The 22,975-nt window shown below is 50.9% G+C and overlaps 2 protein-coding genes and 1 non-coding gene across 3 annotated transcripts in view; 2 read left to right on the forward strand and 1 right to left on the reverse strand.

Annotated features, from left to right (window-relative positions):
- Positions 1-18,756, reverse strand: part of MUC21 (mucin 21, cell surface associated) — a 41,345-nt gene extending 22,589 nt beyond the window's left edge. The window contains exons 1-8 of the mRNA XM_065912149.1: positions 18,705-18,756; positions 16,750-16,827; positions 15,697-15,800; positions 14,465-14,469; positions 13,607-13,665; positions 11,763-11,891; positions 4,066-4,079; positions 580-896 (exon numbers count right to left, since the gene is read on the reverse strand). Of these exons, the coding sequence (XP_065768221.1) occupies positions 580-896; positions 4,066-4,079; positions 11,763-11,891; positions 13,607-13,665; positions 14,465-14,469; positions 15,697-15,800; positions 16,750-16,827; positions 18,705-18,756 (758 nt within the window). The remainder of the gene's footprint in view (positions 1-579; positions 897-4,065; positions 4,080-11,762; positions 11,892-13,606; positions 13,666-14,464; positions 14,470-15,696; positions 15,801-16,749; positions 16,828-18,704) is intronic.
- A 1,940-nt stretch (positions 18,757-20,696) lies between these two features.
- Positions 20,697-21,762, forward strand: SFTA2 (surfactant associated 2). Its single transcript, XM_065912407.1, has 3 exons — positions 20,697-21,085; positions 21,336-21,424; positions 21,558-21,762. The coding sequence occupies exons 1-3, from the start codon at positions 21,025-21,027 to the stop codon at positions 21,642-21,644; spliced, it is 237 nt and encodes a 78-aa protein (XP_065768479.1). The 5' UTR covers positions 20,697-21,024; the 3' UTR covers positions 21,645-21,762.
- Positions 21,763-22,609: 847 nt separating this feature from the next.
- On the forward strand, positions 22,610-22,716 carry LOC136151970 (U6 spliceosomal RNA). The gene has a single exon (XR_010660132.1). It is a non-coding gene; the product is annotated as a U6 spliceosomal RNA (small nuclear RNA).
- Positions 22,717-22,975: the final 259 nt, after the last annotated feature.

Here is a 22,975-nt window from a genome sequence, read left to right on the forward strand (position 1 = left end):
GGTTCATTGGTGGAGACCGTGATGGGCACAGATGCCACCATGGAGGCTGTGGTGGTCTCAATGGGCACTGTGGTAGCTGTGGAGGGCAGAGAGGTTTTAGTGGAGACTGCTGTGGTGTTAGAGGCTGTGTAAGCAGCTGTCCTCGTCTCAGGGTTGAGGACGGAGGCCATGGTGCCCTCAGATGTTGTGGTCCTGATAGTGGAGGCTATGGTGGACACGGACGTTGTTGCTGAGGCCCGGTAGTCTCAGAGACTTTGGAGGAGGCCTGGGTGGATTCAGAGATGACAACAGAGGGTGCCAGAACTTTCCCGGTGGTCCAGTGGTTAAGACTCGAGCCCTTTCAGCACAAGAGGCTGCGATTCGATGCCTGGTCAGGGAACTAAATCCCACAGCATTCCCACACAGCCAAAAACCAAGTAGAGCGTGTCGTGGGCACAGATGTTACGTGGAGGTTGTGAGGCTCTAAGAGACTGTGGCTGAGGCCAGGAGAGGGGACTCGCCTGAAACAGCCCCCTGCCCGCCTTCTCCCTCGTCAGAGGGGCTTCCGGGGGCGGTTGGAGGGCATCGGCCGGAGCCCACCAGACTGGGCGTTCAGCTGGGGGAAGCCAGGGTGGTGAGTCTGCAGCCGGGGACTGTCGCCCTCTGGCGCTGCCCTCCGCCAGAAGGTGAGCCGGCTTCCGGTTCCGCAGGCGCAGGTCAAGTGGGGCCTCCAGGGACTGTGGGCCGGTCACCGCCTGGGGCACCCGGCGCCCCGGCAGCTCAGGCTCCCGCTCTGCTCTCGCACCCGGAGCCCCCTCCAGCCCTTGGGGTCTTGGGCGCCCCCGGCCAGGGCAATGGTCTCCTCTCCCCCGGGACTGGGGCCCCAGGAGCCGGGCGGGGGGCGGGCAGCGATAAGCCTGTGAGGCGGGAGCCGATTCCTTGGCTTGCCACTCACTCCATAAGTAATTTTTCCTAACCCGAGCCCAGCTCCAGAGCTTGTTAAAGGATTTGTCCTTAGATTTCCAAGTGATCATTATCCTGGGAGTGACAAGTGGGAAGGGAAACATTCAAGGCCACGCCCTGGGGCCCAGAGTCCCTGTTTGCTTTGGGGAGATGAAGAACCTCCTCCACTCCCCCAAATGGGCGCCCTTTGACCCCGAGTGCTCCATTTTGGTGCCTTGAGGGGGAGGCATTGGTCGGGTTGGCTGTTTTGCTTTATTTTGTTTGAGTTCTTTGATTAGGGTCAGGGCTGGGAAAATTCAGGGTTTAAGAGTCTGGAGTTAGAGGTATCTGCTTTCCTCCCAGGGCGGGTGACCTGTCCTGGCAGCTGTCACGTGATCAGTCACCATCAGCCAAGAGGCTGGAAACCTGGCTGCCTCCTCCTTTTTTCCTACAGCACCCCAGCCTTCTCTGGGAACCAGGCATCCCTCTCTGCCTCCAAGCTCTCTCTAGGCACGTATGTTGGGGTTCCCTCTGCACCTGGCTTGCCTGCTTTTCAGAACCCACATTAGGCATCTGCAGCAGGAGATGCAGAGAGCTCCTCAGGCCTGAGGGCCCTCCCAGCCCAGAGGTGGGTCCTGGGCAGATGATCCAGTGACAGGAGAATCCAGACCAGAACTGGTGTCCGTGATGGCCTTCCAGCCTCCCACAAAGGGGGTTGCCAAAAAGCTGCCCACGACCCTGCTGCTTGATTCTGGACGGAGTCAAGGTTGGAAGGCCTTTGGCAAACTAGAGAGCCTTTCTCTTGCCTTTCTCTTTCACTCTTCCCTTATCTTCTTCTAGCAAGGGTGAGACTCAAGGCTGCATGAATGATGGGCAGGTGTTCTGTTGGGACCTACGTCTGGACACAGAATGGTTTTAAAGCGGGGCTGCTGTCTTAATGAGTACCGGACGTGGCAGATGTGCATAAATTTGGGCTTAATTCATTGGAGTCTTATTTTATTTTGTGTAGTACTGCCTTGTGATAACTCTTATTGAATTACTTAATTCCTACTTTCCTGTTTTGGTGTCTCAGATGAGAGCAGTGTCTTATACTTCTTTGAAATCCTCAACAGAATGTATAATAGGTACTTAGAAATACTTGTTTACTAACCCATTTTCTCCTCATTTTGTCACCATGCAAATGAGCCAAGCATGAATTCAAACTGGCTCTTCTCGAAATCCAGGAATGAGCCATTTTAGGAGCAATGGAAATTTAGCCTTCTCTTCCTCACACTCCAGAGAATCCCTGACTTCTAGCCACTCCTGCTCAAGGTTCTCTGCAAGGTCACAACTAAAGCCAGGAACATGTCAGGATTTTCTACCAACTGATAGTCCAGTAATTATTATGCTTTACTTTATAACTATTTTACACTTTATTATAGAAAGACCAATGGATAGAAAGAAGCTATCTGTCATCAGCTGACTCTCCTTCTGCCCAATCAGTAATAGATGAAAGAGCTTTAATAAATTGGAGAGAAAAACACAGATGAAATGTCTGTAAGGAGAAAAATCAGAATCTGGGGTGAAGGTGTGAGGAGAGAGGATAGGGGCAGTAGAGAAGATGGGTGACTCCTACAGGAAAAAGCCAAGACTTTGGGGCTTTAGGGGAAGAGACAGGAAAATAAATGATGAGTGGGGAACACTGTCAAGGAAGGCCTGGGGTGGAGATCTATGGAAGAGACTGCAGGCCAAACAAAAATCCCTCCCTGGGTGCCCACCCACAAACCAACAACAGGATGCCCACCGTAGAATTTAGAAAAACTAAGGGATTCAGAAGGAAGAGGGACGAGCCTTCTGGGTGGGAGGTATCATTCTGTGGGGTGATCTTTCCTGGAATTTTTCTGAGAATGTAGAGGGTGGAGAAGGAAATTCTCTTTTCTTCTCAGATCTTTTTTTTTTTTTTATTAAAAAAAAATCAAGGGCCCTGGGAACTGAGAGACAAATCTGTCCACACACAAACTCTGAGTGAGAGGTGGAAATAACATAGGTTGGTCCTGAAACCCAGAGGCTCTGTCTTTTGACTCCCCCTGCCTATAATCCTGACTCGGTCAGGTCTGGAGCATTGCTTTCTAAGGCTCCCCAACTGTGCTGCCCCTCCCAGGACCCAGAGTCCTATATTGATCTCCACCCCATACATCCATCAAACACCTTTTCATTTTCAGATCATCATCTTCTTCAGAGAACACTCGCTTGTATTGTTCATTCTTTCTTTTCTATACCCCAACCTCACATCCTTTTTGCTTATCACCTTGCGCCTTGACTGGTTTAAATAAGCACAGCAGTTGAAGTGTTAGCATGTTAACTCTCAGTTCTTTGCCCTTCTTGGAGTCCAGGAAATAGGAACTGTGGGTCTCACTTGTGGGACTCACAGTTGTGGGTCCCTGCTATATGGGTCTCATCCAGGAAAGGGATAGGTCATGGAAAAGCTGGGGGTGAGCAACTTCTGAATGATCATCGTAGGCCAGGGGTCTGGGATGGGCCAAGAGTCTGTTGCTCCATCAGGTAAACTGGGTAGGAATTGGAGCCCCCAACATTCTCCGAGTCATTATTCTCAGTGTTCTGGATCAGTGCACGGCGTGTTCGAGCCAAGTAGCAGGCCTGTGATTGGGAGGAGAAAAGAGAAGTGAGTACCATCTGCCATGCCATTTGCTTTTATCAACACCCATAACTCAGGTCCTCAATTCTGTTCTCCCTGACTTTGGACCTTTGACTTGCTCCTTTCCCAAGATTCCATTCAAACCCTAATCCTTATTCCAGTCCCAGATTCAGTATAGAATTCCAGACTTCATTTCCAGTTTTCTCTTCTGTCCTATTTTCTTTATCCGAATGTCGCCTATTCTCACCCCCAGACTCTGTCTCCAGCCCCTACATTTTCCCTGCTTCACAGCTTTTTTTTCTCAGTCACTGCTTGCTTCCTAATTCCATTTTTCATGTCCCATGCATCTATTTTTTTTTCTCCATTGTTTCCACCACCACACTCCCTCTATTATCTTTTCCCACACCATGCCACTTTTCCTTGAATATCATTCCCTCCAGTTCTGATCCATAACATCATCTCAGCTCCCTGTTCCATGGATTCACCCCCTGGGCATTACTCTCTCTTACCAGGACAATCAGGCCTATGAACACCAGAAGGAGAATCACGCTCAACAGGATCACGACCACTATGGCCCATGCGGGGAAGGAATCACTCCCTTCTGTTTCTCCCTCATGGACACCTCCTTGTAACTCATCTTTGTTCTGCTGTGGATGACTCTTGTTGTTGGGGACTTCTGACACAATCGACCTGGTGGGTGTAACAGAACCAGTGGGTACACGCCGAGAAGCCTCAGTGTTACTGGTACAAGGAGATGTAGTGCTGACAGATGCGTCTCCTGTGACCTTCACTGGAGGTCTTAGGTTCTTTGTGGCTGCTGTGTTCTCATGGCCCGATGTGATCTTTTCTCCGTGTCCTGTGGGGCCTCCAAAGGTTTCAGTGGTGCTCTCATGGTTTGATGTGGTCTTTCCTTCGTGTTCTGTGGACTTTTCTGAGGCTCCAGTGGCCCTCTCATTGTCCCCTGTGGTCTTTCCTTCATGTTCCGTGGACTTTTCTGGGGTTCCTGTGGTCCTCTCATGGCCCCCTGTGGTTGACTGCTTGCCGTCAAACCCTTTTCCTGGTTTCTGTGTTGCCTTTTCAGTAGTCTTGTTTGAGGTGGTACTTGATGTGACAACTTTGGCTGGTTTGCTTGTCACTGTTGATCTGCTTGTTGTGCTCTTAAGACAAGTGACATTGTTTTTGTTGGGTACTGCAGTTGTAAGTCTTTCGCTATCTGACCCTTTGTCTGTTTTAGCGGTGGCATTAGATTCAGAAGCATATTTATTCTCGATTCCTTGTTTGCTGGAGTTCTGTTCAGAAGCAGGGGGAGCAACTTGAGTTGTGGAGCTTTGGGAGTTGTTTACAGCGTGGTGTGCCAGCTTGCAGCGGTGCGTGGTAGTGCATCGGTGCTTTGGCTTACGGGTTTCTGTAGATTTCAGGGGGTCTGGAGAGCTGTGTTCTGAATGAAGGGCCATGTGGTTAGAGGGCGTAATGGAAACAGGGGCTGAAGTCAGAGAGAACAAATGATCAGATGTGGAGGGTTCGCCAGTTTTCCGGGGTTCTTGAAGTGTGGCAGCACCTGTGAAGGGAGAGAGGCAAATAAGAAACTTCCTCCATGCTCTTCCCTGCTTCCCTTCTTATGTCATCTGTAGGGCTCCCTTTATTATCCCAGATGTGTCTCCCCAGCCAGCCTCTTTGGAATACCCTGCTATCTAATTCCCATTCTCACCTCCAGTCTCTGGACCTCTGTGTGTGGCTGTGCTTTCAGCAGGAATGCCGCCTCTCTCCTCTCCACCTCTGCTCCTCACTCCTCAATTTCGATCTTCCTAGCTTTATGGCCTTTTTCCTAATCTTTCTCAGCAAACAAGCTCCAACTTCATCTCAGTGCTCAAAAAATTCTTTGTTAGTTCCTCTTTCCTGCTACCTTCAATGTGACATGCCAGTTGTTTGTGTGACTGTCAACTTCTACCCGGGCTTCCCAGGTGGCACAGTGGTAAAGAACCCAGCTGCCAATGCAGGAAATGCAAGAGACACGGGTTCAATCCCTGGGTCGGGAAGATCCCCTGGAGGGGGAAATGGCAACCCACTCCAGTATTCTTGCCTGGAAAATTCCATGGACAGAGAAGCCTGGTGGGCTACAGTCCAGGAGTTGAGTAGAGTTGGACACAACTGGGTGACTGAGCTTACAACCTCTACCCCTGTCCAGTTTATCACATTGTAAGATTTTGAGAGGAATTATTGACTGGTATTTTGCTTCGCCAGTGTTGCGCTAGAGTTTATATACTTATGGAATAGAGTTGTCTTTCCACGGCAGAGCTGAGCGGAAAGGGAATAAGTGTCCTAATCTCCATTTTCCCATAGTAGTCCAGCTCTATTCCAGATGTAACTGTGTGTGAGACTAAGAAAGACTTCTAGCAAAACCTCCCACAGTAAGTAGACACCGGTGACTCACGAGAATATAAAGAGAGGGACAGAGGGTGGGTAGAAGAGGGGGCTGGGAAACTTTCATTATGGTGATGAAGGTGGATCTGGATCCCAGGAAGCAGAAGAGAGGACTCAACCCTTATGGTTCCCCACTGGCTCCCCGTTCTCACACACCTGAAGCCCTCTGAGACAGATAAAGGTGGCCCTTTTGAAAGAAAAAGAGGTTTACTTGGGAGTCCTAGGAGGTGTGAATGAGGCAGCTGGATTGGCAGGGACCGAGTACGTTTAAGGACAGGGTGTTAACCCCATCAGTGAAGAGATATGGGCCTTAACTCCATGGAAGAACAACCAATGGAGACAGAGGAGATGTCTCTGATATCTAACCAGGAGAGTAAGGGCCAGGAGAGCACTGAAGAGGAGAGATAGCGTCATTACATAACTGAGATTTCCAGGCTCTGTTAGCTCAAGGTGGCGACCAGAACCTGGACGCACTCCCAATCACAGGAAACCACAATCCACCCACCCACCTGCTGACTGCTTAGGAGGGCTGACGGTTGAGGAGCTCAGTCCTTGAAAGAAAGACAGGTGGACAAGAAAGGGTCAAGAGTGGGAGGGAAGCCCAAGTCCCTTGATGGGATTCAAGGTTGGGGGGAGAGAGGAGGGCTGAACCATCAGGCCCTCTCTTCACTGGCTGGAGTCATTCTCCGACTTTCTTGGAAGCAATACTGATCATGTGTGTATATGTATGTACTCAGTCACTCAATTGTGTCCAATTCTTTGCGACCCCATGGACTGTAGCTGGCCAGGTTCCTCTGTCCTTGGGATTCTCCAGGCAAGAATGCTGGAGTAGGTTACCATGCCCTCTTCCAGGGGATCGTCCTGACCCAGGTATCGAACCCATGTCTCCTGTGTTTCCTACATTGGCAGGAGGGTTCTTTACCACTGAAGCACAAGGGAAATCCATGGCTATCATTTATCGGGGCCCTTCTTGGGGCCAGGCACTCTGCCAGTTGCCTCATAGCCATTCTTTCCGGGTTGTCTTCTAAGGTAATTGATCTCCCAGCTCCCCACAGGCATCTCAGAAACTGTCGATGTCCCTGTTTTACAGCAAAGAAACTCGAGTTTCTTGGAGAAGTGATAACTTGCACACAATGGTGACTTGGCCACGGCAATGGCCAGCCTTTCTGGAACACTTACTGAGAGACAGGCAGGTCTTATGAAGGAGGACATGTATTAACCCATTTACTTTTCACAGCAACTTTTTGAGATTGAGAATTTATTATCCTCTCCTTTTTATAGATGGGGAAACAAGGTTAAGAGAGGTTAAGCAATCTCCCCAAGGACACTCAGCAGATAAGAGGTTGAGCCAGAACTGGAACACATATTCTGGGCTCCCAGACCAAGGCTTTTACTGGTGAAGACCACACTCAGTTCAGTTCAGTTCAGTTGCTCAGTCATGTCCAACTCTTTGCAATCCCATGGACTGCTGCATGCCATGCCTCCCTGTCCATCACCAACTCCTGCAGTTTACTCAAACTCATGTCCATTGAGTCAGTGATATAGCCCATAAGTCAGCCCAGTCTCTTGGGGAAGAAAGAACACTGACATTGGTGGGACCCCTGAAGGATGCTGTTCACCTACTTGTTCATTTAATCTTCACCATGAACTTGTGAGGCAAGTATATGATCTTATTATTTTACAGGTGAGAAAAGGGAGTTCAAAGAGGGTGAGTAATTGGCAAAGACAGGCTTTTCACTACACCGCAGATGCTTTTAAGTGTGATAAGGCATGACTAAATATCCATGGAGTGAAGAAATAGGCAGACAGGCAGTTCAGAACAGCCAATTCCACTGGCCTTAAGGAGTCAGAGGACAGGATGGAGTCCAGGCACTATCCCTCCCAGCTTTGCATCTTCACTCAGGCCACTTAAATGCTCTGAAGGCTCATGTCCTGAACAGTAAATAACAATGTCAACCTACCAGTTTAGTGTGAAGACTATAGGAAGTATGGAGCACTGAAGATTCTGAAGTGTAGAAGACTCTTTAAAGTAGTAGTCTTTGAAATTGTAGTCTTTGAAGCAATCTCAGACTTTCCTGCTTTTCTCTTGGTAGTAAGGGAAGCCTGAGCCTGTGGCCTTGCCCTCCAGCCTTCTGCAGCCCCAGGTGTCTCTCCTACCTGCCCTGGTTTCTACACCTCTGTGCCTACCTTGACCACACCTTCAAAATGGCAGCCCTCCACATTCCTGAGCTGCTTCCCGTTTTATCAACATAGCACTCATCACCTTCTAATGTATAGTAAGTGCAGTTTACTTCCCCCCGTGGCAGGGACTTTTATGTGTTTTATTCATCACTATGTCTCTAGCCTAGAACAATGTCTGGGCCATAGGAAGCACTTCATAAATATTTGTTGAATAGATAAATGAGGGAATTTTTTAAGACTGATGAAAACTTTTCAGAAGCCATGCCAATAGCTTTTCATTATGCATATTGAGTAAAGAAAAAAAACAAAAACACGTAATTGTGACCTCCAAAAGTTAGGAGACTAAGGGTTAACTTCTGCTGTGTTAAGTAATGGAGCCCTGAGATGAAAAGATGTTGAAAGAAGACCTCTCACTCACCAGTTTTGGGATATCGCTTATTTATCCACAGTAGCCACATAGTCAATAACTAGACCTAGATAACTAGATTTTAGAATTCCAGATTTACATCACATAGCTGAGGAACCATTGATTTTAAAACCTGGAGCTGAAGCTCGAGGTAACCCATGGTCCTGAGTCTTGAGGCAAATCAGTGACTTAAACCTCCGGGTTGAGATAACCGTTTCTTCTGCACAGTAGGTCTACCACTGGTAGCAACTTGCTTTTCCTAGGAAGTTTTCACCATGAGATATTCATTTCACTGACTATAAAAATGATCTGAAGAGAACTATTTTGGTCACTGAGGTATAGACAAAGATGAAAACCTGGCTTTAGCACAAGACACTGGAGGTAGATACTCAGCCTGGATAAAAGAATGAAAACAAATCTTACAATATCAAAACTGTGTGTACAGTTCCAAAGGTCTGTTATATCTGCTTCTTTCACTAGTTTGAAAAGAATATGGACATCCTACTAAGTAACTTGTGCCATGGGGTCTCTGTCATAACAGCCTCACCCAAAAGAGTATTTCTGATGTTTCTTGATGTCCCACCCCTCAAAAATGGCTTATTCCATTTGCTTGCTTGTTAAAGTGTCTATATAATTTAAGCGCAACATGTGACCTAAAACACAGACATAGTAAAAAGATGAAAGAGAAACACACTCAAATATTTGACTGAGCAACTGGGGTTTATTAGAAGAGATTTTCTATTTCTATTTTTTTCCCATTTTCCAGTTTCTAGGATGAGAATATATTATTTTTGTCATAGAAATTAAATTAAATGACATTTACTGTAGGAAAATGTCTTTTTTAGATTCTCCCTAGGACCTCAGCCCTATCTGTGCTTTCTGCAGTGATGATTTAATCTAGATTCTGCACCTGTGGTTCTGTGGTGGCATGATGCAGACTCTGGGGTTCTAGGATCTGGTTATCTGCGTCTGAGTATTGATTGGTCTTGTGGGTAAATGACAGGGCGTTGTGGGCTAAAGGTCTTCATCCACTCCTCTTGATACTCTTCCCTCCCCACCCTGGCTTCACTTTCTGCTGGACACAGTCATGTCCTGGCCCTGACTCACACTCCACTTTCACCCTGACTCCCTCCCAACCTCACCCCAGCTTCAAGCCCTCCCCACCCATCACCCCCTTGTTCCACTCTGCAGGATCCGAGCACCCAGGTGACCTTCCTTCCCCACTATCCCCTCGGTCCCAGCCAGTCAAGCTCTAGCATGGCCGTCTCCCAGACCACACCCATAGAGCCCCGTGTCCTGCTCCAGAATTCACATTTCAAGGGTGCCCTGCGCATGTCCTATGCCGTAGAGCAGGGGTCCCCAACCTCTGGGATCTAAAGCCTGATGACCTGAGGTGGAGCTGATGTAATGATAATAGAAATGAAGTGCATAATAAATGTAGTGTGCTTGAATCATCCCGAAACCATGCCCCCTCACCATCTGATCTGTGGGAAGATTTTCTTCCATGAAACCAGTCCCTGGTGCCAAAGAGGTTCGGGGCCACTGCCCTAGAGTAAATCTCCCTCAAAAGTGAAAGTGAGAAAAATAAAATAAGTGAATGTGTGCAGAGCTGATTCGAGACTCATTCCATCCTGCCTCTACAGGATCCTCTCCCTGGGCAGAAGCATGACAGAGGGAAGGAGAGCAGCAGGTCAGCCTAACGGGAAGGAGAAGAGAAGGTGGGTGAGACTGGGGTGGTGGCTCAGGGCGGCTCTGGTGCCTCTGAGGTGGGGGGGGAGGGCCTCCAATCACAGCGCTGCTGAGACCTGGTGGAGACACTGAGAGATTCCTCGGCTCCTGCACCTACTGTCCACCATCAGCCCCATCACCTGCCCCCGGCCCCTCCAGCCTCAATGTGACCCTGAGCTTAGGGAAGGAGAAACGTCACCTTCAGTCAAACACCTATTGGAAGGAAAAGCTGCTGCCTCCCCTGCCCCAGAGTGTCCATACTCAGGCCTTTCTGGGCCCTGCTTTGGGATCATCAAGGCTATTACCGTGAATGACTCTATGCAGTACCTAGAGAGTCCCTCTGAACCTATTTCTGCCAGCTGTCTACATTGTAAAGACCCTCCTCTGAATTGCCCAGACCCCTCCAAACCGTCCCTATGTTTGGGCATCTCTGCTCCCCAGTTTTGATCGCAGAACTCTCTTAATTAAGTGAACTAATTTTGCAGTTTCACTTTACCTGGTGAGGTCTATTTGGCTTGTCAAACTTTTCTTTTTAATTTTTATTGAAATATAGTTGATTTACAATGTATTAGTTTCAGGCGTACAGCAAAGTGAACCAGATATATCTCCACTCTTCTATTTTTTTTTTAGATTCTTTTCCCACACCGGCCATCGTCAAACTTTTCTATATTCACTTTCTTCCCAAAGCCTTGGGATGTTTCCCAACTGTAAAATGGGGATAAAACCACACACAGCTTATCGAGTTGTCATGAGGATTAAGTAAATAAACGTAGATGAATGCCTAAAATGACGCTTGGTGTGTAGTAACCAGTTGGCCAGGTGCATCCTTCCATTTTACAGAAGCCCAGACCAAGTACCTGGGCCAGAGCCAGGGCTGGGACGCAGATTGGTGCAGAACAGGGAAAGAAATGCTGTCCCACCCTGAGGACAGTGGTGGGGGTGGCATGGCAGTATCCCTGCTTGCCTCTGTGATATTAGACAAGAATTTTACCTCTCTGAGTCTCACTTTCCTCACTATAAAATGGATATCATTAATCACCACAGGGGATTTGAGGACATGAAACGAGATGAAGTACTTTGAACACCCGTCAATTCCTTGCACAAAGCAGATGCTCAGGGAGTGTCAGATCCCCACTGCTGCCCGCCCAGGATTGCCAGCAGCCAGTGTCTTCATCCAGACGGGAAGAAACCCCCCTTTGGTGTCTGCAGCCTTGCAGGCCATGTTTTAGCAGAGCTAAGCAGAGCATTGGCTGTGTTTCATCTCCAACATGCCCCTCAGCTGGCAAATTTGAGCAGTGTACAGCCTAGACAACCGTATACAGCAGCTCGGAACCCACCCCTCTTCCCACCACATGTTCACTTGCTGTTCATTTCTATGATTGGTTAACCATATGCATGCTAAGAAACAACTCCACTCTGTTTTCTATGTCCCTGTGTGATGGTGACCCCTCGCCTCTGAAGGCATCTTACCTGCCTCCCAAGAGGTGAGAAGGAAGAGGAAGAAGCACTGGAGGCCAAAGACGAAACGGATGCAGCAGGCTGGCTGGGCCATGTTGGAGCTGGATGGCTGCTTGAGGCCGTGGGTTGGGGTCCCCTCGGCTTATATGGGCCCAGCTTTGACGTCACGGGGGCTGGGGCTCCTCAGATCGAAATCTTAAACAAATGGAACTGCCCCGCCTCGCAGGGGTGCCCTGATAACGGGAGACCACAGCGGCTTCGTCATGGAGCAGGGAGCATGGGTGTCTACCCAAGGGGTGGGATCTGGGGGCAGGGAAAGGCAACTGGGAGGGACCGACTCCTGCTCCAGCCCCAGCAGAGGTGGAAGGGGTTGGGTGGGTGGCGTCCAGGGTTCTGGGCTGGTGGGGAGCAGACGGTGGCTTCTAGAAAGACAGATGTGGCTGGGGCGGGATGAGGAGGGGGACAGTTGGATGCCTGGGGTTGGGGAGAGATTCAAATTCTGATTCTTCTTCAGCTGCACCCTCCCCTTCTCCCTTCTCCTACGTCAGGCCAGCTCTCCACACCCCTTACTCACACATGGTCACTCTTTTTGCCCTGGGTGGAGCTGCCCATGAGTATGAGGTGAAAGAGCAGAGATGGGGGAAAGCCCTCCAGTGGCTGGCTCCTGCAAAGACAGGTGCTTCCAGGTGTCCAGAGATGACACATCAAGAAGTGGGGACAGTGGGGACGGAGACAAGGCAGACACGGAACCACAGGGACTGACGTATCCCTCAGCAGGGGTGGCGGCCGGTCCAGGCCACCCAGAGGCACTGAAGCCAGGGTCTTTGGCAGAGATGCTCAGCAGACAGATGCTCAGCAGACACTCCCCAGCCCCCTCCTCTCCCACCTCAGCACAGCCAATGGCAGGCCCGCTGCTGTCTCTGCCCACAAGCCCTCTTTCACCCCTAAACAGAAATGCAGACCGCTCATGTGTAGGAGCTCTCTGGAGTCTCCCTCTCCCCTATGTCCTGATTCCCTGCCTGAAGCAAACGTTAGCTCAGAACTTGTCAAAATTCATACACTGCACTCCAAGGAGACAGTGCCTGGGGCTGGCATAGGGGGAGGGCAGGCTCCCTGGGATTCTAAGGAGAGAGGAAGCTGTGGATCCGGGGCTCTTCTTGGGTCACCGCCCCTATTGCTCACTTAATTTCTTCACGGTGGGTCTCCTCTACTGGGGAGTCAGCAGCCTGCCGGCAAGGTCTTTGCCATGATCGCTGCTGCAGCCCCAGCACCAGGGCCAGGGCCTGGCACATGGGACGCGATCAGTCGTGTTGACTCGGCTGAATGGAGTGGAAGCCAGGGCTAGCTCCTACCTCTGGGGGCAAGTGGAGCAGGCAGAGGGAGTGGAGAGGGCCGGACCCGGAGGGCAGGGTGCCAGGGCCCTGGGGCCACGGGGCTCATGAGAGGACTAGAGGGCTGAACTTGTGAATCCATCTCAGTATTGGTATGATTGGTCCCTAGGACCTAGGCAGGGCTGGAATGGAAGGGAAGAGGAGAGGCCACCTGCTCATTAACGCAATTAGTGGGAGAGTAATTAGGCTCCATGGAGTCAGACCAAAGCCTGACTGCTCAGAACTGGGCAGCCTGCCTCCCAGGCAATGCGTCCTGCAGGGTGGGGAGACTGAGGCAGAGGTAGACCTCCTCTGCCTCTCCATCTGGATCTGGGAGGGACTGAAAATCCCCCTTTCCACTAATCTGGCCCCACCTCCATGAGTTCCTTCAGGGACCCAGGTTTCCAGGAGAGTGGTTCTCAACAAGGAGGGGCAACTTTGCCCCCTGGGGACATGTGGCAATGTCTAGAGACAACCTTGTCCCACCTTGGAGGGGGTTGCTCTTGGCATCCAGTGGGTAGAGGCCAGAGGGGCTGCTGGCCATCCTGCAAGGCACAAGACAGCCCCACGGCTAAGAACTCTCCAGCTCACATCAGTAGTGCTCAGGTTGAGACTCTCTGCCTTCGCTGTGTAAATAAACATTCCCCATTCTCTTTTAGCCACAACGTCCCCCAGAGGATGCACGCACCAGAGGTGGAGGAACCTAGAGGTATGTGCTGGCTCTTGATGTCAAAAGAAGTTGTTGTGTCTGAGCTATAATGGGTTGTGTGTACATGAGGGCTGTCATGTCCGACTCCTTTGCAACCCCATGGACTGCAACCCACCAGGCTCCTCTGTCCATGGGATTCTCCAGGCAAGAATACTGGAGTAGGTTGCCATTTCCTCCTCCAGGGGATATTCCTGGCCCAGGGATCAAACCTGTGTCACTTGCATCTCCTACATTGGCAGGAGATTCTATACCACTGCACCACCTGGGTTGAGAGGGTCACAAAACAACCCTACCAGCTACTGATGTCTGAGCTGTTCTAGGTACAGAAAAACATGCTGAGCACCTTACCTTGTTGTAACCTATGTATGAGGTTAGCAATGTCAGCCTCATTTTACAGCTTGAGAACGAACAAGCTCGATTCAGGGAAGTGATTTAAATGCCCAAGGTCACACATCTGATAAGAGGCAGAGAGCAGACCTGGCCGGTACCTATCCAAAGGCGAAGCCCGTGCACTTGGACAAATACACAATGGCTGGGAGACCAGGGGAGCGCTACTGTTTTATTTAGCAAGAGTCGTGTCCACCACCCACCTGGAGCGGTCTAGGCAAGGGGCGTCACAGAACAGGGTTCCTCACCTGTACTGAGGTGAGAGAATTGAAGGTCTCAAGAGGGTCAGAAGCCAGTCCAAGGGGGCTCCTTATAGAAAGGGGGACCCCCATCCTGTTCCCCAGGGGTCCCAAGCAAAATGTCCTCAGCTAAGTTCTCTGATAGTTGGGGAAGAGGATGGGAATAGGAAGAAAGGGTGAGGAGAGGAGGTTCCAACCACCCAAATAGGGATTCCATGTAGGTTGGAAGACCCCTGGAGACCATGGTGCCCTGGTCCTTTCTTCAACAGATGAGAAAACTGCATCAGAGTCTTGAGTGACTTGAGTGAGTCTGCTCAGGGAAGGAAGGAGGAAGGCCATCGGGAGAGGGGCATAGGCGATCCCGGCCGCGCCCCTTCACTTGCTGGAGTAGCGCTGGCTAGTGGCCTCGTGATGGCAGCCATAAGGGGTCACAGAGCCACAACCACACCCCATATTCATCTCCTTCCGGAACTCGCAGGCCTGTGAGATGAAGGATGGATAGGAAGGGTTAACTAAGCTGCCCAGCTATCAGCTCTCCCCATGGACTGCGGCCTCCCTCAACAACTCAGGTTCTCAGAGCTCCTCTTTCTGCAAAAACAGTAAGGATAATGAACAAGACTAATTTGCTGAGCACTTACTATGTGCCAAGCACCCAAGCAGTTTACATGTGTAAGCTCAGTTTACCCCCCAACAGCCCCTTGAGATGGAATTCTATCAATATCATTCTCATTTTATCCAGGATTCAATTACCTCATCAGTAGAATAAGAGACACTTATATTGCTTATATCACAGGGCTGCTGTGAGCTAAAATATGTGCAATACCTGGCACAGAATAAGTGCTATTTGTGTCAGTTATTACTTATTGACTAATACAGAACACAGAGAGGCTGAGAAACTTGCACAAGGTCACACAGCTGTAATGACAGAGCCAGGATTCAAAACCCAAGTTATAACGTAATTCCATGAAGTTGACTCTTCACTGCCTAGAGCTGAATGTAGTGCCTCCTTGGGCTAGTTAGCCTGCAGCGTTCCACTGCCTCTCTTTCAGTGGCCCAACCCCCCCATCCCTGCCCAATCAATGTCTCCTCTCAGCCACCCAGACTGTGGTCCTTTTTCCCCTCATCCCTCCCTAAGTGTGGTAAGCTGTCATTTTCCCCTGAAGCCCCTGTCCTTCTGGGGCACCAGGGCCCAGCCCCACTGGCCTCAGGGACTCACACATTTGAACCACAACTTCACTCACCTTTTTGATACCATACAGTAGGCTGACAATTGCTGCCACCAAAGAAAGAGTGATCAACACGATGGCCCAGTCGGGGACAGAGCCCTTCTCCTGTGGCTTCGGGCCTGGGGACCAGAGCGGGACAGTGATCAAGGCAGGTGGGACCTCAGTCCCCCGACTCCCCACTGCCCTCTGTAACTTTGCATCTTTCCTTCTGTGACTCTGATGTCTACGTGACTCTGAGACCACGTTGCTTGGGGGAGTTCTGTCTTGTCATCTTGGGAACAGAATTTCAGTGGAGGGAGTTTCAAAGGGTATCACACCAAACCTCACTCACTTCTTTCCTAACACCTGTGGACGTGTCTGTCAGTCTCTAAAATCCTCACTGACATCCATACCTCTCCGTCCTTCTGAACCTTCCTCCATATTCCAGGCTGTTGTTATACCTCTCTCGTCTGCAATGCCTCTGCACTCTGACAGTCCCCCGAAAGGTCTCTCAGCTTATTCAGAGGCTGCCCCCTCCGCCTTCCTCACCACCCCACCCTGACTCTGATCTTTAAGGGGAGCCAGAACCAGTTCTCTTGTTTTCCCTTCGCTCATTTCCTGCCCTCAGACTGCCTGGTGGGGAGACTTGGATTGCATAGGAGGGAGGAGGGAGACGGAGGAGGAGGACAGGATCTCGGGAGGGGATACTTGTTGCCCGGCAAAGGCAAGTTGGGCCACGAGGAATAAAGTCGAAAACCTTTTGAGGAAGCGATCAGGTAACAGCCATCCAGCTTCTGGTCTGACCAGAGGCTTGAGGGGCACTGAAACCCTTTGAAGAACTGGAGATGTTCTTAGGTGTACTCAAAACACAGTAGAAAGCAGGCCTTAAGCCTGTCCCTACAATGGCAACCCACTCCAGTATTCTTGCCTGGAGAATTCCATGGATAGACAAGCCTAGTGGGCTACAGTCCATGGGGTTGCAAAGAGTTGGACACGACTGAATGATGAACACTTTCACACTTTCACACTCCTCTCCAGGAGCTGGGGTGCCTGCCGCTTAGTGACCCAGTGCAAACAAGAGCGCCTTACTGGTTGGGACGCTGAGCCCAAAGGAGGCGGTGGCTGCTCCAGCTGCGGTGGCTGCGGAACCGCTTGAGACAGCCACACCTGGTGTGGAAGCCCCAGGCACGGGTAAAGCAGTTCCCAGGGTTGTTGTTGGGGAGACAGATCCTAGAAGCGCAGAGGGGAAAACAGGTGGAGATCTGAGCAAGAACAGAAGCAGAAATTCCATCCAGTGCCCTCTCAGTTGAAATCCTGGCAAGTGTTTGGTAAATGAAAATAAAAGGACTGAGAAAAGGTAAGACAGTCTTAAAAACAGAAGTGGAAGGCTTATACTACCAGACCTTAAGACTGGCTGCAAAGCTGCAGACTTTAAGGACTGTGGCCCTGGAGTAAGAACAGACAGAAGAGAGCCCAGAAATAGACTTGGTCGCTTTACTTTCAATAAAGGGACTCACACATTTCAATGGTGGGGAGAGAGGAAGAGTCTTTGAAATGAATGGTTCCAGGGCAACTGGTTATCTGTAAGAGGAAAAAAGGGATCTTGACCCCTACCTCACTCCATACACAGAAATTAATCTGAGATATGTCATAGGCTTAAATTTGAAAGGTAAGATTCTTAGATTCAAAGATTCTAAATTTGAAATTAAAGTTTCTGGAAGAATGCATCGGAGAATATTTTCATGACCTTGAAGTAGGCAAAAAAAATGTCTTGGGCAGGATATAAAAACACTAACTACAAGAGAAAAAGTTGATAAGTTGAAAAGCAGAAGGGGGTCCTTTGTATAGCCACCAAAGCCAGGACTGCTTCAGTGAGGCTCTGGGAGCTAACGATTTATTCTTGGCTGAGCACAGGAAGCCCCCACCCAGAGCTGCAGGCAAAGCCAAAGAGCTCTTCAGAGACGGACTGAGCAACAGAAGTGTCACCTGGCAACGCTGATGCTGCTCCTGATGGGCTCCCAGAAATGGTCGGAGTTAAAGTCTGAGGATTACTGGGCAAAGCCCCAGGTGTTGAAGAAACTGTAGAGAAACTCACAGAGACAGTGGGAAGACCAGCAGAGATATCCCCAGAGACAGTGGGGAGACCAGCAGAGACACTGGGGAGACCAGCAGAGACAGTAGGGAGACCAGCAGAGACAGTGGGGAGACCAGCAGAGACAGTAGGGAGACCAGCAGAGACATCCCCAGAGACAGTGGGGAGACCAGCAGAGACAGTGGGGAGACCAGCAGAGACAGTGGGGAGACCAGCAGAGACAGTGGGGAGACCAGCAGAGACAGTAGGGAGACCAGCAGAGACATCCCCAGAGACAGTGGGGAGACCAGCAGAGACAGTGGGGAGACCAGCAGAGACAGTAGGGAGACCATCAGAGACAGTGGGGAGGCCAGCAGAGACAGTGGAGACACCAGCAGAGACAGTGGGGAGACCAGCAGAGACAGTGGGGAGACCAGCAGAGACAGTAGGGAGACCAGCAGAGACAGTGGGGAGACCAGCAGAGACAGTGGGGAGACCAGCAGAGACAGTAGGGATACCAGCAGAGACAGTGGGGAGACCAGCAGAGACATCCCCAGAGACAGTGGGGAGACCAGCAGAGATATCCCCAGAGACAGTGGGGAGACCAGCAGAGACAGTGGGGAGACCTGCAGAGACAGTGGGGAGACCAGCAGAGACAGTAGGGATACCAGGAGAGATGGTAGGGAGACCAGCAGAGACATCCCCAGAGACAGTGGGGAGACCAGCAGAGACAGTAGGGAGACCAGCAGAGACAGTGGGGAGACCAGCAGAGACATCCCCAGAGACGGTGGGGAGACCTGCATCGATGGTGGGGAGACCAGTAGATACGGTGGGGAGACCTCCAGAGTTAGCTGTCCCCGATGGGATCAGCAGAGCTGTTGGCAGAAGAAAGATGAGAAGATGTAGTTAGAAGAGCTGGCCCTCTCCCTGGATCCTGAGTCCACATCTTGCCCCCTACACCCCCCGTGCTCACCGTAGCCAGTGAAGACCTTCAGGCCCAGGAGCAGCACCAGTGCGGCAGCCATGGTGCCCGCTGAGATGCGCTTCCAGGACCATCTCCCTGGCTCTTTAAAGGCTTTAAGGCCCTATTAGAAGACTCAGGAGAGCCAGGTGTGCCAGCGCCTCCATCAACACCAGGATCTTCATTCCCAGGGAGAGGCCACCCGACTGTCCCCAGGGGATTAACCTGTCCCAACTTGATCCCAGGAAGCACTGGGTGAGGGGGAGAGTGAGTAAGAGCCTGAGGATTCTCCTTCCAGGCTCTCAGGCTCTTTCCGGTTTGGGATCTAACCCCCACGTCAGAGTCAGTCCCCAGTCCAGACCTTTGAAGGGGAGAGACCCAGGTCTCCTATCCCAAGGTCCTCGTGCTCCTAGAAATATGACCATGGCGGGGGGTGGGGTGAGGTATATGGGTCCCTAGGGGAGGCAGTGGGTGGAGAATGACTGATGCTGCTGGGGACCTCATCTGACTCTTCGGAGAGTCCAGGGCAGGGCAGGAGGGTGAACACCTGAACCATCCCTCCTTCACAGTGGCTGCAGCCCATAGAACTTTCCATTCCTTTGGCAGAGAAGGGGTGAGGAGAGGAGAGGGGCACCAGGCAAGACAACCATCTGTTCAGGGGCAGTGGGATGAGCAAGTTCAGAACCCAGCTCTGAATCCAATGCGCTGGAATCCACCACTTCCAAGCTGTGCACTCTCAGGCGAGTCATGTGACCTATCAAAGTCTTCGCCCCTAAAACTGGGGTAAGGCAGGATCTACTTCAGAGGGCCATAATAAGGATTAAAGGAAATAATGTTTCTAAGGTGCCCAACACACAGCAGCGTCAGCTATGATGACATGGAAAGAGGAGCGCCCACTGGGAAAGGCAGAGGCACGCTCCCACTCTCCTCTTAGGAGGACTCAGATACCCCGAAGCACCTCTCTGTGTTCCCCGTTCCTCCCTGCCGCTCCTGCCTCCTATGTCTGATGATCCTTTTGTCCATGAATTCCTCCCAATCTGGACTCCCTGCTGTCCAGTGCACGTCTGAGAGCCCCTGGGTTGCCTGTTATTTACATTTATGGTATAGACAGTGTCTCCCTCCATCTCTCCATCTTACTGGTCCTGCTTTTGGCTTTTCTCCCTGACTCTGCCCTGTACCCTCTCTGTCTCCATCCCTCTGCTCAGGGGCCCACTGGTTTTGGGGGGAAGGGAGAGAAGATACAGGGAGGCAACTAAGATGATAAAAGGGCATGTGCCCGTGTGTATTCTAGAGGGTTTACACGACTAGTTTGTCAGCCTGTTGAGCTTATCCCTGTGTCTGGCTAATGACAGCCTGGTCTGTGTCTACTGCTACTGACTTACTGTGTGACCTTAATAAGTCATTTTTCCTCTCTGAGCCTTAGTTTCCTATTTTTTTAAAGAAAGAGGGTAGGGACTTCCCTCGTGGTCCAGAGGCTAAGACCACACCCCCAATGCAGGGGGCCTGGAGTTTGATCCCTAGTCAGGGAACTAGATCCCATATGCTGCAACTAAGACTTGGTGCAGTCAAATAAAATAAATAAAGAAGAAAGAAAGAAGGTAAACTAGACAGGTCACAAATTCCCTCTACATCCTGTCCTTGTGTTTGCCATTCTGAGTGACGTGGGAAAGGGCTTTGGCTGGGAGGATGAAGGGATTTCCTTTGCGTGAGCACTTGAGGCAGGACGTGGTGGGGATATTTGATGAAACTGTGTCTCCGCCCAAGTAGCTAGGATATGTTAGACTAAAACAAAAATATTCAAAGGTGAAAGTTCCCCCTCACCCAGAGAGTCACTGCGGCTGAGGGAGCAGGCTACTTGGGTTTGGGGAGAACTCCGTGTAATCTGCCCCTCCCTTTCGGGCCCACATTCCTGAGCCCTTGGGTGGCATGGCCGATAGAAATTAATCACAGTTAATAATTAATCCCTAAAGAGCAATGAGAAGCCCAGGCGTGGGTGAGGCCCAGACACCAGCACGAAGGGACGCCTCCCCAACTTCCCTCCCTGGGGCACCCACTCCCTCTCAAACTTTGAGACGTGGGGGAGAAGTGGGACACGGGATTGAGGAAAGGGGACCGCCCTCCCTTTCCCCAACAGCCCAGTGAATGGCCCTCTCCTGGGTCCTCAGAGCCTTATTGAGAGAACTGGAAAATCCAGTTCCCAGCCCCGCTCCCATCGCCCCACGCACCATTGCTGGGACTGAGTAGGGAGCAGGAAGGCAGGCCCGGTGAGGAGAGGCCAGCGGGCCTTCAGACATCTCTTCCACCATCTGAGAAGCGAGGGGATAGAGCCGCGATGGGGGCTGGGCTGCCCCTCGTCCTCCTCCTGACCCTCGTCGGCAGCTCACAGGGGGCAGGTGAGTCTGGAGCACTACACATCTGGTCCCCAAGACAAGAAGAGGCCGAGAAGGGGTGAGAGAGAGATGGAGGTACCCTAGTCCTGAGGTCCTGAGGGATCAGGGCTGAACTGCAGCAAGAGGGTCTGGAAGGGCATCGTCCGGAAGGGCCAAAAGACCTCGGGTTGGGGTGGGGCAGGAGGGGCGCCCACACCCCTGAGGGAGCCTGTTCCTGGCAGCTGGGTCCTCAGCTGTGCATCTGGATCCCTAGGACCGGGAATGACTTTGCAACTGAAGTTGAAGAACTCCCTTCTGGCAAATTCCTCCTACAATTCCAGCTTCCTGGACTTTCTCCAGAAGGTAGTCCTTTGGGAGGGAAACAGGGGGGGATGTGTGAACTTGGAGTGCGTTTCTGAGTCGGTTTGGGTGGCTGGCCGCCTGCAGGTGTGAGAGCCATCTTACTCCTCGCCCTCTGGCCCTCTGTCTCCCTCAGTTCTGCCTCCTCCTCCACCTCCCCGTGGGGACCAACGTCACCCTGCATCAAGCAGGGTCCTCACAGCTCGTCACCTGCAGAGTCTGAGAGCAGTCGAAGCTTGTGCCCTTCTAGGCTGGGGCATCCGGTCCCCGGGGAGCAGGCGCCATGCCCCGACCCTGTCTTCCAGCAGGCCCTCACCCTGTTAAGTGGCAGTAAATATGCTGAATTCTTTGACCTGACTTTGTGGGTTCATGAGCGGCGGGGCTGGCAGGAAAAGGGAACTGGATACTCAAGTCTCTGACTCTCCCTTGTTAAGCAGAGGGTTTCCCCGGTGGATGCACCGGGAAACTTTGGCATTCTCCTAACACCATGCCAAAGGCCTACTTGGGGACACACACACACACACACACACACACACACACACACACGCACACGCGCACGTGCACGTGCACTTCAAGTTGAGTTCCTCAGAGCTCCTGGGAATAAAGGAAAGGAACCTTTACTGAATTCCTGCTTTGTTCCAGGCAAGAGGCTTTCCCATGTCAACACCTGCAGCAGGTTCCCATATAGCATAACAGATCTCATTATCCCATTTTACCGATGAGGAAATCGAGGCTTAAAAGAAGGTAAGTCACTTACTTGAGGTCCATTAGCAATAGAGATGTCTGACACCAGGCAAATGCCTTGGCTTAAGCAAGATTTTAATTTCCTCTCCCTTTGCTTACGCTTTGGGGCTGGGAGCTCAGGAACCTCAGGCAGGGATGTGGGCAGAACACGCCCAGTCAGGGTAGCAGGTGGGGTTGGGGGACTTTTGACGTGAGAGACGAGGGGTTCAGCTTGTGAGAGGATGGCCAGCCTGGCAGAATAGGAGGGGAGACAGCATGGGTGCCTATGGGAACATGTAATCCCACAGGCCCACGCTTATGTCCTAGATGAGTTCCTTATTCCCCTAGAACTTCCTTTTTTTTTTTTTTTTTTTTTCCTGCTCTGGGTATTAGGTGAGGCATGTGGGATCTAGTTCCCTGGTCAGGGATCAAAGCCAGGCCCCCAGATCAGAAGCTTGAAGTCTGGTGCTTGCTTTGGCAGCACATATACTAAAATTGGAACAATACAGAGAACATTAGCACAGCCCCTGTGCAAGGATGACACGCAAATTCGTGAAGCGTTCCTTATTTTTATTCATGTTGAGGTTTGACAGAAAACAACAAAATTCTCTAATTATCCTTCAATTAAAAAAAGATTTTAAGAGCCATTAAAAAAAAGCTCAAAAAAAAAAAAAAAAAAAGAAGCATCTCAAAGTCTGTTAAGACTGGACCACCAGCAAAGTCCCAGTCTCCATTGCTTTACCAGCAAAATGAGGATAATGGTAGTACCTGCTTCCTTGAATTGTCCTGAGGATTCCATGGATAGGCTGCCAAGGACACTTGCCATGGTGC

This window comes from Muntiacus reevesi, chromosome 20, assembly GCF_963930625.1.
Source record: "Muntiacus reevesi chromosome 20, mMunRee1.1, whole genome shotgun sequence".
NCBI classification, from domain to species: Eukaryota; Metazoa; Chordata; class Mammalia; order Artiodactyla; family Cervidae; genus Muntiacus; species Muntiacus reevesi.